Source organism: Ruditapes philippinarum, unplaced genomic scaffold (assembly GCF_026571515.1).
Source record: "Ruditapes philippinarum isolate M1 unplaced genomic scaffold, ASM2657151v2 ctg286_1_1_1_1, whole genome shotgun sequence".
NCBI classification, from domain to species: Eukaryota; Metazoa; Mollusca; class Bivalvia; order Venerida; family Veneridae; genus Ruditapes; species Ruditapes philippinarum.
Window position 1 is genome coordinate 217,502 of NW_026854585.1, and position 17,028 is coordinate 234,529.

The window sequence follows — 17,028 nt, forward strand, 5'->3', positions numbered from 1 at the left end:
TGTTTTCAAAACCGATTTTTCGTACCATAAGGAAATAAAGCGACATCAAACGCGAAGTCTGACAATGTCTGACAATGTTGTGATCACATAAAGCCGGGTGATGAAAAGCAACATTCATGTTTACTTAATTTTACAGTACTGTGTGCGTTTATTAAGCGTCTATTATTCGGTTTTATCCTCATCATCATCATCATCATTATCATCATAATCGGCGTCTCTAATTAATAATTAAAGTCGACGTCATCATGGCCATTATCACTATTATCATCGCCGTCGATATATATTATCATCATTATCATCATCATTATCGTCATCATTGTTATCATTTATTAATTATTTATGGTATCATTATATATTTTAGTTCATTTTAATAAACAGTTTATCAGTAATTCGTCAATTGAAGCGTATTAACATAACTTGTTTTCCAGCATCAAGCCCAACAAAGATAAGTACTTTAATTACATGGACAACTTGGACCGTTGGTGCAGAAAAAATAATAACCCTTACAAACTATTTTTAGAATTATGTGTACTAAATCTTCATATGACGATGACGACGACTATAATTGATGATGATAAAGTCGTGTTTGTGTTCAATATTAATATTTTGAACATCTCTATGTATGAACTTTACTTTTGTTTCACTTATGCATGTTTTTTAAAACAATTTGATAATCAGTCTTATCAAAAAAGGCTTAAGGGAAAGACAATTTTCAAAACAAATAAATATGTTAATATATTGCCCAAATGAATAGGGGATATACATTATGTACATTGAAAAGACATATACAATTAAAAGACATCAGATAAAAGGATGGGCCGCTAAAATGTTGCTGATGTCTCTAGAAAAAAAACCAAGAATACATTAAATTAGTGATACAATTCCACAAAAATACCCCATGCTAAGCAAAACTGAGACTGAAGTGACCGTATACACACAAGGTATCTCATGATAAAAAAAGAACCTTGAGTAAAAACATTTTCCTTGTGGTAAACAACTATATCGGCAGCTAAGTGTGTTTTTCCATTAATTCACATTTTTACTTAAATGGTCTACTTTGAAACAGTCTCTTGACTTTATTGTAAATTGTTTTAGAAATTGTACATTTTGGTCTTATTTTTGAAGATATTTAAGTGTGTATGCTGGTTGGTGTCACGCCCATGAGTGCAAGCTAGCAAAAATAATGACTCGTCTACTTTTCTAGTAAAGAGCAAGCTCAGTATGCACTATTTTATATGGGTTTTTTCTGTTGTTGTTATTGTTGTTTTGTGGTGTTTTTCTCTGTTGTTTGATTTTGTGTTTTTTGTTGTTGTTGTTGTTGTTGTTTTGCACGACCCCAATATTAATGCCAACATGACAATTTATTTTCTATGGCCAATACATTTACTATCGTTAATTGGATATATACATAAGTTCATACATTACATTTGCCATGATTTACCTTAAGGCCAACACTTTCTTAGAAGTCATCACTTCATGTAGTAATATTTCCGCGGTGAGGCTAAAGTTTTTCAATAACCATGCGAAGAAAATGAAGAAGACCTACTGACGTCATCAGAATGATAAAATGTTCTGCCTAAACCATAAACTTTTATGTTTAATATCAAAAGTAAAAGCAAAGAGGGAATCATTCATCAGTGACATAAATAGCCATTTCTCCGTGTACATGTTAATGATTTTTGTCGATAATTAACTAAATGGTCAAGAAGCTATTACAAAATAACTACTACAACAAATAAAATTACAAAATAATATAAACATTTCAAAATATCAGCAATTTTGATTAGAGTTTACAGTTAAGTTTTGAATTCTACCTCGGTCAAACTCAATGAGCAGTTCTACGGGCCATTAATATAGGTAATAAGCCCGTTTGTGGGTGTGTTGTGACCATATGAACCAAAATTATTTCCTTGTTTTCTTTCTACTTCTTTTTCTTTTACTGTTTTTTTCTTTTCTATATCATCCAAGATTTAATTTAATTATCGGGACCAGTTATCCATTTTGTCCAGTAGCATTGCATATCATGATTCAAGATAAAAGCGAGTATATGGTCCTTGCCCTTAATTTGTATAATCATATACATTCGTATACATACGTATTTATTCCCTATTACATCATTATTGTTTCAATTTATTTACAATGGCACTAAGTTTGTATAATTAAAAAAACATGAGTAAGTTAAAATATGCAAATACAAAATGTATATAATAGAAAAATGTCACAATGATGCATGGAATGGACATAAAGAAAATTATTATGTAAACAATTAAGATTTATGCTTATGTATTAATTAAGCAAACATAAAGATATGTAGATTGTATTTGAGTCAAAAATTTATTTTGTATTTGAGTCGACCAACTTTGATTCGCTGCAAACGGGTACTGCTGATGTAAAATTATCAGTTGCTTTAGCACCGTAGGGAACGTGTTACAGTATCGCATTTTTCGGTTACAGTATAGAATTTTCAAGATGGAGGATTATTTATGGGAAGAGAGGTAGGTGATTTTTATTCAGGGCCATACTACTAGTAGTTTAGTTTGTAAAAGATGTTTTTGTGCTTTGCTTGTAAGGAACAGAATCCGGTATCTAGTCATATATTTGTTCAGACCCTGCACCGCAGATTTATCTCTTTATTGTCTCATAAATGTGCAGATTTGACAGTTCAAAAAAATTGAATCGAGAGACCAACGCATTTTTCTGCATTTTCAACATTATTTATGCATGCCTAGAAAAGGTTAATCTGCAAAACGTTAGTCTTTTTTGTTAGGAAACGTTTATAAAAGTAAATGACCAGTTGAACCTATTTTCCTGTTCGTTAAATGCGTTTGAAAAAATAAACAATGTTACAGTATAGAGCGAGGTTATTTGTGCAGGGTTACAGCATAGACCAAGCGATTTTTATCCGATTTTGTTACAGTTTATACCCAGATTTCGGTTACAGTTTAGACTCCGATGTTTTATATATATACTAGGTAAAATGTATGATTGTTACATAGACTTTTAAATCTCTGTGAGCTTATTGGCCCGATGGTTATTCGGCCGCCTGTCGTACACGTGTGTGTGCAATCTCATCCGCTCAGTAACTCCTTGACTAAATGTGATGAAATTTACATGACTTTCTACCAATTAAGTTGCTGAAATGGTTTCGGTTGCAATCGGGGATACGAAAACCCAAAACATAGATTTTGAAAAAAGGCAATGTTTAAAGACCCTTCTCATCTCGAACCAAAAGCATTCAAATCAAATCATGATCATGGCGTCATTTCGAATGCTTCTTTGTTGAAGGTACGATTATTTTGTCATTATTAAATTAAAAGTCGTTTTATTTTATTTCAGACATCCTGTATAGCAGTTTTCATGTTTCTGAAAAAGAAAATAATTTTGAAAGTTATAGAGTATAAATAAAGGTCAGACAATTACAATATCTTCTCTAGTGAGCCTGATGGAGGTACATAATAGTGGCATAGTCGGGATAAGGCCGTCGACTTCAAATCATCTTTCATTTACTGCTGTAGTTGAAATCCAATCATGACTGGATTAATTCTTTGTTTGTGAGGAATCTATCAAGCTAATTTACAGAAGGTCGGTGGTTCAAGTCAGGTGCCCGCTCGTGTCTGAAATGTTTCACAAAGGGTATCTGGTGTCTTTCTTTACACTAAAGCAGGAATGTTTTCACATGACCTCAGTGTCGTTGAAACTTAAAATCCAAGAAAGCCAAACGTAACAAAATAGAGTTAAACAGAACCCCTAAATAAATTCCAACACAACAAAATTGAAAATGTTCATAAACCCTTTTAAATACTTACAAAATACATTATGGTAGATGGAAATTCCAACTTAAAATAAAATTTAAGTATGCAGTATTGCTCACTTAAATACTGTTTAATCATTCTTAGGGTATTGCCTGCTTGTTAATTGTGTCTTTTGACAGCTTATATATGGTATGCAGGCTTCATAACCTCCGATCCCTTCTCAAAATTTCATTTTGTTTAGTTTCACTCATTGTATTCTCGTTTAGGACACATGCAATTTTTAACCTGGGGGTAATATGCCGCTTTTCATAGAATGGCAATAACGTGTCACATTGAAGGTTCCATGATAACCGCCATATGAACACATCCACAGATGTTAAAAAAGCAGAAGTGTACCAGTTCATGTTTAATGTGAATTCTGCTGAAGCCGGTGCTAGGAGGCGTAGACGGTAGCTTGCAGTTATCACTACCGTCCATGAAACTGAACCTGCAACATTTCATGTTTTCCGTGTTGGACTTCTGTTAAGGATTCTTTTTTCTCTATTTTATTACTAATAGGCATTATTATACTGTGTAATGAAAGCAAGCAATAATCTTTCTTCTCTCAATACAATTAGATATGTTGTCGTGAAAACAGTCCTTACTTAGGACATTACTTATTTTGCAAAAAGTCTCAATCTGAAACTTAAAGTAAGAAAAATAGCAAACTATAACTTTTCTGCTGAAGAAAAAAAGTTATACAACCTTTCAAGAAAGTATTAAATAGAAAGGTATGAGTTATTTTTATAAAAATAATGGATACACGAACTTTGTTTGAAATATGGCAAGTATCTAAACTGTAACAAAAATCTGGGTATAAACTGTAACAAAATTGGATCAAAGTCACTAGGTCTATGCTGTAACCTTTCAAAATTAACCTCGCTCTATACTGTAACATTGTTTATTTTTTCAAACGCATTTTACGAACAGGAAAATAGGTTCAACTGCTCATTTACTTTTATAAACGTTTCTAAACATAAAGGACTAACGTTTTGTAGATTTCCTTTATCTAGGCATGCTTATATAATGTCGGAATGGGAGAAAAATGCGTTCAAATTTCCAAACTGTCAAATCTGCATATTTATGAGACAATATAGCGATAAATCTGCGGTGCATGGTCTGAAGAAATATATGACTAGATACCGGATTCTGTTCCTTACAAGCAAAGCACAAAAACATCTTTTAGAAACTAAACTACTTGTAGTATGGACCGGAATAAAAATCACCTACCTGTCCTCCCAACAAATAATCCTCCATCTTTAAATTTCTATACTGTAACCGGAAAACGCGATACTGTAACACGTTCCCTACGGTGTTTAGTTTTTATCGATTATCGGATTACTTTAGCTTAACTCTAAGATTATTAAATACTTAGTAATACGGATTGGTAACAGAGATTTATATCATACACTTGGACTATGATATACAACAGTTATCGCATTAAATCCGGTACAGATATAATCTAATTAGAGGATAAATCCTGATAATATATTTTTCATTAGATGTAATGATAATTACCTTTGGTTATTGCATGGATACATTGACTTTCGTCTGATGAATTTCTGTTTGACATGGTTAAACGATATGAATTCTTAATTAAAATATAATCTTTTTATTTCATTAGTTTGTTCAAAATTACAGTCAATTTCATGTTTATTGCTTGTAAAGTTTTTGCTTTTTGTTTTAGCTACAGTTTATTTGTTTTATTATTATTATTATTATTATTATTATTATTATTATTATTATTATTATTATTATTATTATTATTATTATTAAATTAATCTTTTTTTTATTTGCAATTGTCAAATTGTCAAATTTCTCGAGTCTGTAAATGAAAGACAATGTAAACAACATTTTTATACCCTAGCACCGGCTAGCACTTTTTATGCCCCCCCCTAGCACCGAAAAACAAATCTTATGCCGCTAGCGCCGGCTGTTATTTCTTATGCACCCAAGATCGGATTGAGCTACAGTCAATCATTAAAATTCAAGCAATGAAATTTTCTATGAGATCTAATTCACCATGTACATTTAAACTCGGTATTTCTACATTCCAAAATATGAATAGATATCTACTGAGTACTCAGCAATTACTTGCGATCTAATATAAGGGAAATGTATACTTAAAATCTTATTGAAAAGATTTCGTTTCCACAATACCAAGTATGTTCGAGAGAAAAAGAATAAAGAATCAAACTAACAGAGGACATCCATTAATGACGGAATTGGTCGCACGGGAGCAAATTGATGCATATTTTCAAATGAAGATTCTTATAACTCGTCTGGAAGGCGAAAGCTGATACAAAATGTGACTAGCAAAACCTTTGATAAAACCACCAAGTGAAACGTACTCTAAAATCGATGGAAAACTCTAAAGGTTGGTTCTTAAAGGAAAGATGTAACTCTTTTCCTTTTTTCGAGACGAAAATCCTATTTCATCAATACCTCACTGCATAAGACATATTCCATACCATAGCATGTCCAGCTTGTTTAACTGATTCTTTATTTCACTTTTGTTCCGTTCTTTTCATTCTTCGTACTTACATCCAATTCTGATGAAAGGTAATAATATGCTAAGCAAAACCTGGGTGTCCCTTTTTCTACAGTTCAGCCGTAATTTGTTTAAAAGTTATCAAACATATTTTAAAAAATCCGTAGCATTTGTTCATTTATTAAGTATACAGGTAAAGAGTATGCAAATACAAAATGTGTCTCTTTTATTTAAATGTTTGACAAATAGTTGGCATGTTTAAACAAGTTATAATCGCAATATAGCAATGAATGTATCACAGCCGTGCAAAGAATGTCTAATTCTAATCCAGATCGAGCAATCAACTTAGATAACATAGATCAATTATCTGTAGGGGGTCAATCGATGCACAGTTTAAAAATAATCCATAGTTTGCACAATATCAACAATAGTATAATTTACATTTCAAGCATGCTGAATCAAAAGCTTTAACCTTTCATCAGTAATTTTATACAGTAAATTTTCCTTGTTTGGAATTCTAATAATTTCGAGTCACATGTTAGTGAAAATTAGTGCAGCCAGCAATGCATGTGTATTAATCCGGGTAAGCTAAAACTTTTTTTTTCAGGCTTATTTTTCGAATTTGTTCACTCATCTATAAGAGCAAAGTTTTGAAATTCGATGGATACATGCTTCATGAATGATAAAGACTCATTCAGTGTATAAATAACAGAATTGTATCATATCTCATGTAAAAGATGCAAAGTCAATGAGACAACCGTGTTACATTTTTTAATGCTAGAAAGTAACCATTTTCTAAAAAGGCATCTTTACTTTTGGAAAGGTTTTCCATTATTTCCATGACATCGATAACCTATCTTTACAAAACCTGAATTTCGTGAAACTAAGTAAGCCTGGCAAAGACTAATAAAGGAAAGTTAATCATTTCCCATGTATATGAATAACTAAATGTTAAAAGAAAATTGCAAATTCATAAGAAGTATTTGCCTATGACCTTTCATTATTTTATTTAAACTTTGTAGTAAATTATATAACGGATACAAAATGATGATGATGTTATTCGCAAGCACTTTTTACAATTATGTTAACACATATATTTCACTTTGAAAATCCACTGAATCTCCCTTACATTTTTACCAGCTTCTTATCTAGGGCAAATTTTTACGGTGTTCGTTTAACCACAAATCAGTTTCTGGTTCCCAAAATCAATCACTGAATGACCATTACTTCTAAGTTGAAATAATTAAGTCGTGTTCCGTGCGTATAAATTGTTATTGTTATTTTCATTAAGTTCGATTCACGTATTCGACAACGTTATAACAATAAATCGCTATGTTATATGACAATACAAAGAAAAACAAAACACATGAGCCGCGTCATGACAAAACCAACATAATGGGTTTGCGAACAGCATGGATCCAGACCAGCCTGCGCATCCGCGCAGTCTGATCAGGATCCATGCTGTTCGCTGTCAGTTTCTCTACTTGTAATAGGATTAGTAAGCGTACAGCATGGATCCTGATCAGACTGCGCGGATACGCAGGCTGGTCAGGATCCCTGCTGGTCGCAAACGGACTATGTTGGTTTTGTCATGGCACGGCTCATATACCGTTGAAAGGACATGCCATAATAATGTCGACTGGTGTAACAAAACCTGTAATTGTCTCAAAGAAATGTCTCTGAACACGACAGATTATACCAAGAAAAACAAAAAAAATCCCTGCTTTGCCAATTTAGCCTTAAGTAGCTTTACTCATTACGTATAATGAAAAAAACCACAAGGAAACGAGTTTCCGTGTGGCAAGCAAATATATTAGCAATTAATGATGTTAGTCCATTGCTAAGCTACGTTTTCCAATCATATGTAAATTTTGAAACATTTTCGTGACGACGTAATTTCTTTTGTAGGTTGAACGATGTGATATTTATATATGGCAAAGCAGGGATTTTTTTTTTGTCTAGAGAAACAAATAGCGAACAGCATGGATCCTGATCAGACTGCGCGGATGCGCAGGCTGGTCTGGATCAATGCTGGTCGCAAACGCACTATGTTGGTTTTGTCGTGACGCGGCTCATATTACTTTGATTATATACTTCTGAATATTTGCTGGTTCAAAATCTTTCACAGATAATGATCTATGTCAACAGTATAGATAAAGGTCAGTCTGTATTATAATGTAACATTTCCACATTGATATCCTTCAACTGCATCACAAATTGTTTTGAAGGGCAATGGATAAAAAGTTTAGCTTTTACGGAGTCTTTATAAAACTGATATCAACCTGTGGTTTTTTACATCCAAGACACATATTTTCCTTGAGGAGAGAACACGAGAGTGCACAGGAGAAAAAAAACTTATATTTCTGAGTACTGTTAGAATATACGTCAATGCTGACTCGATCTTTGCATGTTTTATACTCCTATATACCATTCTATAGCATCGTATCTAATTCTATCTAGTCGTATCTTATCGTATTTTTTATCATACCATTCCTTTCCGTACAGTAGTAGTATTGTCCCTATCGTACCGTATCGTATCTAATTAATTTATTCCACCGTAACGTATCGTATTGCATGAAATCATCTTGATCATTATGATTTTATTTTAATTGTTTATTAAACAAACTATTTTTGGTGTATATGCAATGCAGCATTAATCACCGAGTTATACCCATATACCAAACAAAATCGCCATTTACAATGCAAAGTGACAGCAAAAGCTGCTTTCTTTACATGGGTAAAAATAAAAATAAAAACTATCAAATCAGATATGCAAATATAAACTTGTACCGTAGAAGAGGCTATTTGCTAATGATAGTCTGCAAATGTACAATACTGTTTTCACATATCAAGATTATATGAGACAAGCTGTATGAATAAACAGCTGTAGACTTGTTTGTATCATACATTTTTGATGACGTATTGATTGTAAAATGTACGAGTCGGTAATAAAGATACCAGTCTAGAATAATCAATGCAAATTGATACTCTGTATATTTTATTCGTCACAAGAACGCATGATTTGTCGTTGTTTATTCATGAGTTAAGTGGTGCAAAATCAACAAATACTATAAGATCTACCTAGCTATAATAGACATTGAGCTTTGATGAAAGAAGTGCTTACGAAAACGGTAATATTCTTACAAACAGCCTGATTAACGATGATAATTAAATTATCGTTATGATAATATTATGATTTTATCAAATTTTAATAATATTATAATATTCATTGTTATTGTCGTCATCGTCATCAAATGTGAAAGATCTCATTTTCGTTTGCGGCAATTATTATACGAACTACTATTGTCGTATCCGGTTTTTTTTCTAATACCCATGATTGAGGAGTGACAATGAAATCTGTCATAAAGTGCTTTAAATAGAATTGAACATGCTATCTATAAAAAAGAAATAATAGATGTTTCAAAAGTGTGGGAGAAGCGTTAAATTGGAAGTGTAAGAATCCTTTTGTTAGACATCTCCATCAAATTAAGCTACTGAGTTCGTGACCTTTAAAAGAATAATGCGAATCAACGTGTAAATAACACATATATATTTACATTCGATATTTATACTTGGTTGTTATATTCTTTATGATATAAACCGCGGCGCAAGAGTGTAATAACGTCATTTAACAAAATTACACTAGTGTAATAACACTTTGACGTTACGTCATTTGCGTTATATAATAACAATACAATAAATTTAGTATTAAATCTACAGTCATTAAATATCCTCAATTAATCATATAAACCGCGGCGCAAGAGTGTAATAAAATCATTTAATAAAAACGATATTACACTAAAGTGTAATAACACTGGCGTGACGTCAATATCGTAAAAGCACGCTCCTGATAGCGTTACACTATAAGCGCGTCAATATAAAATGACCCTTTTTAAAAGTTTACCGTTCTTAATTTTAAACAAGCGATAAATCAAATATTATATTCATGTAGATTCAATAATAAATTTATCAAACAAGTGGAATAAAACAATATTATGCTCATAAGAGGCTCGCATAATATGGTTTTATTCAACAAGCTCAATAAATTAAACCTGCACCCATTCAATATTCTCTATGTACATGTACATGTATTTAAAAGGAGTGTATCGATTCTCCGACGGAGATCCAACAAATTCTAATTGATACAAATACTGTAGAATAAGTCATTCTAACAGAATCAATGTATAATACCATATCAAATTTCATATTGCATTGTCACTTACCACTATAGAGAATTAGAAAAAAATAACGTTATTAATATTCGTTTTTACCACCTATGTTTGAGACGAAAAACGAGAGAAATTTGATCATATACAAACTAACAAGAAAGGATAAAGTAATATGAGGATGATCATTGTTGAATTTCACACAATTGAGTATTAATCGTGCTATGTTTAAAGTTCAAACAGCGGTAAAACACTTCATATATCTTACTTTAAGAAAATATAACCGCATGATTTCATAACAGCATGACAGGTGATGCTTTTGTCAGTGTATAGCGCCCAACCAGCAGGTGCAATTAAGCAGCCAAATCAATGTCAATTTCGGCTATTTTGTCCAGAGACTATATCATTCCAATAACAATTAGGCCATATAAGGTACAACCTGTCACCTTATATGGAATAGCACGAGGACAAACGTCATGAATAATTCATTTTAAAAATAGCCTTTTAATATTTTATTATTTTTGCATCCTCGACGCATAATTAAAACGCTTATTTTGAACCTATTACCACGCAACATGCAGGTTAAATTTAGCCTTGATAGATCTAACGCATATATACAAACGACTAAACCATTCTTGTCAATTTGGAAATATTAGATAAGATTTCTAAAGACTTTGTAATAACTAACTTACCTTATTCTTTTGTTTTCTTCATCCTTCATTTCTTTCGCTCTTCCAATGACCTCGCGTATTTTGGCAACTTCATCCGGTGATAAGTGACTTAGATCCGGTTCCGGTGGGTCCATGGGAGATGGTATCCGCATAGACCCTAGTGAAGATCTCCTTCCGGCACGTGAGCCGTAAGAGTAAATAGACTGCCAGTCTGAAACCTGGCTCTCGGTATCAGACGGCAGACTCCCTTCGTTTCCCATGTTCACAAGGAAATTTAAAATTTGAACCAGGGACCAGTCACATACATGTACACTGAATATATAAATCCAAAGGCACAAGCAAACGATAAATAAAAATGAGCTCACAAATACGTGGTAAAGTGCGGTAACCAAACATGGTGGTTGATTCCGATTTCCAAATAAAACTAAGGTGAACATAGACATTTAATATATTGCATCAGCGATTTTTGGTGTCTGCTACAGACAAAAACAAATAAAAGCAATCAGATCTTGCGGAAAGAATGCGGCGTAATGCGGGCATATTAACAAACAATATTATATTGATGCATAAAACATTTCTTGGAAATAGGTTGGCTGCAATGCTATTATATATCCATTCACGCAATCCACACACAAGAAAAACAAATATTGAATTTTTACAATTCAGCTTACTCCATACCAGGACACTACAACCAAAAACATCCGCGATTCCTATTGATCAGGCGAGCAGGGGGACTTATATTTTTAAAAAGCACCTCACTTATACACTATCATGACCTCCTGCATTAAAACTTTTCACTTTCATACTGATTTATCCATTTCTATAATTATGTATAACGACAGGAGACAAACAGACTAAACATATCACACGAGTCTTGGAATCCTTATTGGAAAATGAACATGCTTAGTTTTCCAACCAAACAAGCTATAGATAGATCGATTTTCCTGTTCTTCTGCTGGCACTGTGTAAGAGAGTTGTATCAGTTAAATCTGCCCATGAATCGATTGGGTCTTTGAGCGTTCCTGGTTTTTCAATAGAGATGAGAGGGCTTGCAGTCACTACCACTAGAGGGAATCTATTTCTTTTAATCGATACGGACAATCGACTTAATGGCGACTACATAATGGCGCGCGATTGCGCAATAAACAGCTTCTAAGTAGAGTATGCGTTTGATAATCAAAGCGTACTGGCATTTTTGGTACGCAGACTGTAAAAACGTCAAATTACTATCGACTTCCGGTAATTTCAGAGAATTTGGGTGAAAGAGGTGATTTTTGTTTGCTGTATACAGTAAAAAATAGATCGGTCAATATCTGTTGCACACAATAAGCGTCTAATGTTTAAATGCTGTTGAAATAAAAAGAGGCACGGTTTATCTGAACATGAACATTATTGATGTCGAGTAATGGGTTAAAATAAGCTTAAACGAGTCTTTCATCTATTTTCACGACGAGAAAAAAGTGTGTGGCCGCAACACGCAATAAATATCGGATGATTATATTCAGATGTTTTATCTTTAATGACGTATACCAAACGATTGTGCAGTTTGTATCTATTTATTTATTTTTCATCTTAAGCTACTTAATTTAAATCACGGGTGACTATCTTAAACAGGCATAGTAACATTACGATGAACGCGATTTAATTCATCGAATAAAAACGCATGGATTAACATATATATACCACTTCCGATGGCATGAACAAACGCAAACAACGTAATTTCAATCAAGGGTTAAAACAGACTTTATCCAATTAAAATATTTTAAAACGGTGAAATTATTTCGTATGGTCGATTCTCGGAAAAGTTTCTGTTATTTAACACGTATGGAAATTCTGTGTCAACTGAATTAAATGTTCGAAACCTAATATTATGTAGCTATTCATCGTCGAATACCCACGGTTGATTGACATAAGTAACATGACTTAACATGTAATTTCATGAATTTTAATGGTTCGGCCGAGGGTATCCGAAGATATCAGCTATTTTACTTATTTTATTAAGGATTTTAACCGTTCAGCAACAAGTTCGTCCTTCTGTCATTTACTTGAAAGGAAATATATAGTACTAACACATGTCATTCATACAAACATTTTAAAACTGTTCTTTTTCAAAATCCAAACTTTTTTCCTTTTTTTTTGTAAACTGCAGACAGCTGAGATAGAGCTTTTTATAGACTTTAACACGTTTGTAGCCCAGTCCTCACAAAAAGAGAATAGCAGGGATTCAAGCTCGCTTTGTAGGGAAAGTGAGATAGTAAAATCATCGCATAATTAATTCAAAAATGAAAGGAACTCTGACGAGATTTTTTAAAGATTTATTTTTGTATAAAAATTTTACATTTTAGAGAATAAAAGTAAAATAGCATATAAATTGAAGAATTACATAAAACAAATTAGTAACAATGACCTTTTTAAAGAATGAACAATGGTATATATAGCCTACATAAAAATACTTATAATTTCAAACTTAAAAAAAAGGAATGTAACCATGGAATTGACAAAGCGTCAATTAAATAAACCTAGCAACGTATTTTTGAGAGATATTCCAATTTCTATTAAGAAATATCGAAGGTCTGTAAAAACCAAAATCTTTTTATGTCATGCCAAATAAATATACATGTAGCTAGGTCTAAATAACTGACACATGCGATCTTTTTCACCTTTTTCAAACTAAAATAAAAACAATAAAACTGGCAAGCTTAGTTATAGATTTAACAGTATATAAAAACTACAGGACTACTTTAATCATAAAACAATACATTTTTTTTGAAAAACTGTTCCAGAGAGACCTCAGGTACCCTTCCGTGCATTATTTCGGACCTGAGTAGAACCACCGACGTTTCGTAAGCCAGCTGGATATCTTCTTCACATGAACGAATGCAAATTCGGTGTCTGGATTAGAACCCACAGCGGTGAGGGTCAAGTGATTTGAAGTCAACGACTTTTACCACACGCCACAGACGCCCTTCACTTATTGTAAGTGAAAACATATATTGACCATAATTATGACATCACATGCCTCAAAACACGGATTTATGCCATATAAATCCGTGCTCAAAATAAATGATAAAACTAGAAATGTGTCATCATGCCACGGATGCCCCCGCATGCAGCCAAAATTTCAAATGTTATAATATTTAGTTCCAAATTTGTTTGCACAAAAAAAAATTATTTTTTTCATTCTAAGTTCAAAGCCCTTAAAACTTTTCAATGTTAACACAAACCATTTTTATACAATGTTCAAGGCACTGAAATTATTCAGTCTTAACCTTTTAAAAATAGCATATTGCATATTTGTAGCCAACATAATGCTATATACATTCCACAAAAGTATGAGTGCTGAAACTGAAAGTTCAAAATTTTTCCAACATTCAGGAAAGATAAGTTTGTCTAAAATCATTGAACCATGACCAAAAATTCAAACCTTAAACTGCTTATTCCTAAGATGTATCTAATTTATTTTCAAAAGTGAAAGGGACATAACTCTGCCAAAAAATCATCGAACCATGACCAAATTCCAACTTGACCTGCGCATTCCTTTGACATATCCATATGTCAATTTTGAGTGAAGATGTAACACTGTTTGGGTTGATTAATGAACAGAAACTATAAATTTCATTATTTCATTTTCAAAGTGAAAGGGGCATTACTCTGCCAAAAATCATTTGAACCATGACCAAATTTTGTAAGATTCCCTGTGCATTCCAAAACATATCCATATGTCAAATTTGGTTGAATGTTTAATACTGTTGGGGAGTATAATAAACGGAAACTGAAAATTTCATATTATTTTCAAAGTAAAAGGGGCATAACTCTGCCAAAAAATCATCGACCATGACCCAAATTTGAAACTTGACCTGCGCATTCGTTTTGACGTAATTGATATGTCAAGTTTGAGCTGAATGTGTTGTACGATTGGGAGATAATGAACGGAAACTGAAAATTTCATATTATTTTTCAAAGTGAAAGGGCATAAACTCTGCCAAAAATCATCGAACCATGACCAAATTTGAACTTGACCTGCGCATTCCTTTGACATGTAATCCATATGTCAAGTTTGAGTTGAATGTGTTGTACCATTGGGGAGTTAATGAACGGAACTGAAAATTTCATATTATTTTCCCAAAGTAAAAGGGGCATAACTCTGCCAAAAATCATCGAACTATGACAAATTTGAACTTGACCTGATTTTCTCATACATATCGATATGCCAAAGTTTGAGTTGAATGTTGGTTGTACCGTTGGGGAAATAATGAACGGAAACTGAAAATTTCATATTATTTCCAAAGTAAAGGGGCATAACTCTGCCAAAAATCATCGAACCATGACCAAATCTCGACTTGTTGACCTGTATTTTCTATGACATATCCATATATCAATTTTGAGTTGAATGTTTGTTACCGTTGTGGAGATAATGAACGGTAACCTGGAAAGATTTCATATTATTTTCAATGTAAAAAGGGGCATAACTCTGCCAAAAATCATCGACGAACCATGACCAATTTTTCGAACTTGACCTGTATTTCTCATGACATATCCATTATGTCCAAATTTGAGTTCAATATGTGCAACGGTTATTAAGATAATGAACGGAAACTGATGATGACGGAAGGACGGAAGGACGGAATGACGGAATGACGGAACAGGGTAACACTATATGCCCCTGCCATTATATGGCGGGGGCATAAAAAATCATTACATATAAAACACTGCACCAATATAGTTTGTGTCATGCCTATAATTGTGTAGAACTTATTCTTAAAATCAGTTTTTATTAAATATATTTAAACAATATCAGCATTTATATATAAAAAAAAACTTTACTTATCAGCTCTAGACTATACCTCTTAAATAGAACATGCTGCTGAGCTAAAAACAAGCATTTCTGACACATCATAGTGTATAAATCTTAAAGATATACTATAAGCTCATCTTTATGTAAAATACTTTACTGCAGAAATTTATAAAAATATAGGAAATTCTTACTAAATATGTCTAATTTGAATAAGAGAATGTATTAAATATGTTTGAAAAGCTGCATTTCCTATGGCTAGTCAAAATATTTTATATACTTTAGGTCTTTTCTTAAACAAATCTGCCAGTTTTTTAATGACAAACTGTGTTTACCTATGTTATGTAGTGTTTAAAACATAACATATCTTCTGTATGTGTGTGTGTTGTCTAAAGATATTTATTTTAAAATGAAAAAAAACTATAGAAATTATCAGTATTTTCATCAAATACTAGTATCAAATTTCAACATAATATATCTTTAAAATAGCTATTTATCTGTCAATTTCTGACCAAAGCAGAATAGACTCTATCTAACAAAATACAAATGAACAACAATAAACTAGAGAAGTTATATATTAAATGACTTAAAATGACTATATACTGTAGACATATAATAAGTATACCATATAAAAATGTAAACTACAGGAAAAATTTCCAATAAAAAGAATTAACCATGTATATATAATTTCTGCACATACCTGTATATAATAATATATAATAACTGTGTAATATGCAACAGTCGTATTTATTCCAATTAATGCCGATGAAAATTAAAAACAGGGAACTTATTGAAGATACAAGCTTAATCAGCTTAATCTACATGTTTTTGTTTGTTTGTTTTTAAGTTTTATAACAAAAAGTTGTGTCCATTTTTTGAGGTTGTTGGTTCCACATAATATAATTAGAAATCTCTTAATAAAACTTATTAACAACTAAAAACTTACCACCAATACGGTCACTAATTAGAATAAATACGGCATTTTATACTTGCTCTACATTATACATTAAATACCAGAAATGATGTACATGCATGACCCTCAATAAACAACTAAAATCTGCACCAAAAGATGAAATCAACACAAATACAACATCTAAAGAAATTAAAAAAAAGAAAT

General features: G+C 32.3%; 1 protein-coding gene across 5 annotated transcripts in view; it reads right to left on the bottom strand.

The window, feature by feature from the left end:
• LOC132740518 (microtubule-associated protein futsch-like) overlaps positions 1–12,033 on the bottom strand; it is a 148,104-nt gene extending 136,071 nt beyond the window's left edge. For 3 of the 5 annotated variants that reach the window (XM_060728440.1, XM_060728437.1, XM_060728436.1), the window contains exon 1: positions 11,141–12,032. In XM_060728440.1, coding sequence (XP_060584423.1) covers positions 11,141–11,562 — 422 coding nt within the window. In that variant the 5' untranslated portion in view covers positions 11,563–12,032. Of the gene's footprint in view, positions 1–11,140 lie in introns of all 5 variants that reach the window. The other 2 variants (XM_060728439.1, XM_060728438.1) reach the window with 2 other exon arrangements.
• Between the last annotated feature and the right edge of the window lie 4,995 nt (positions 12,034–17,028).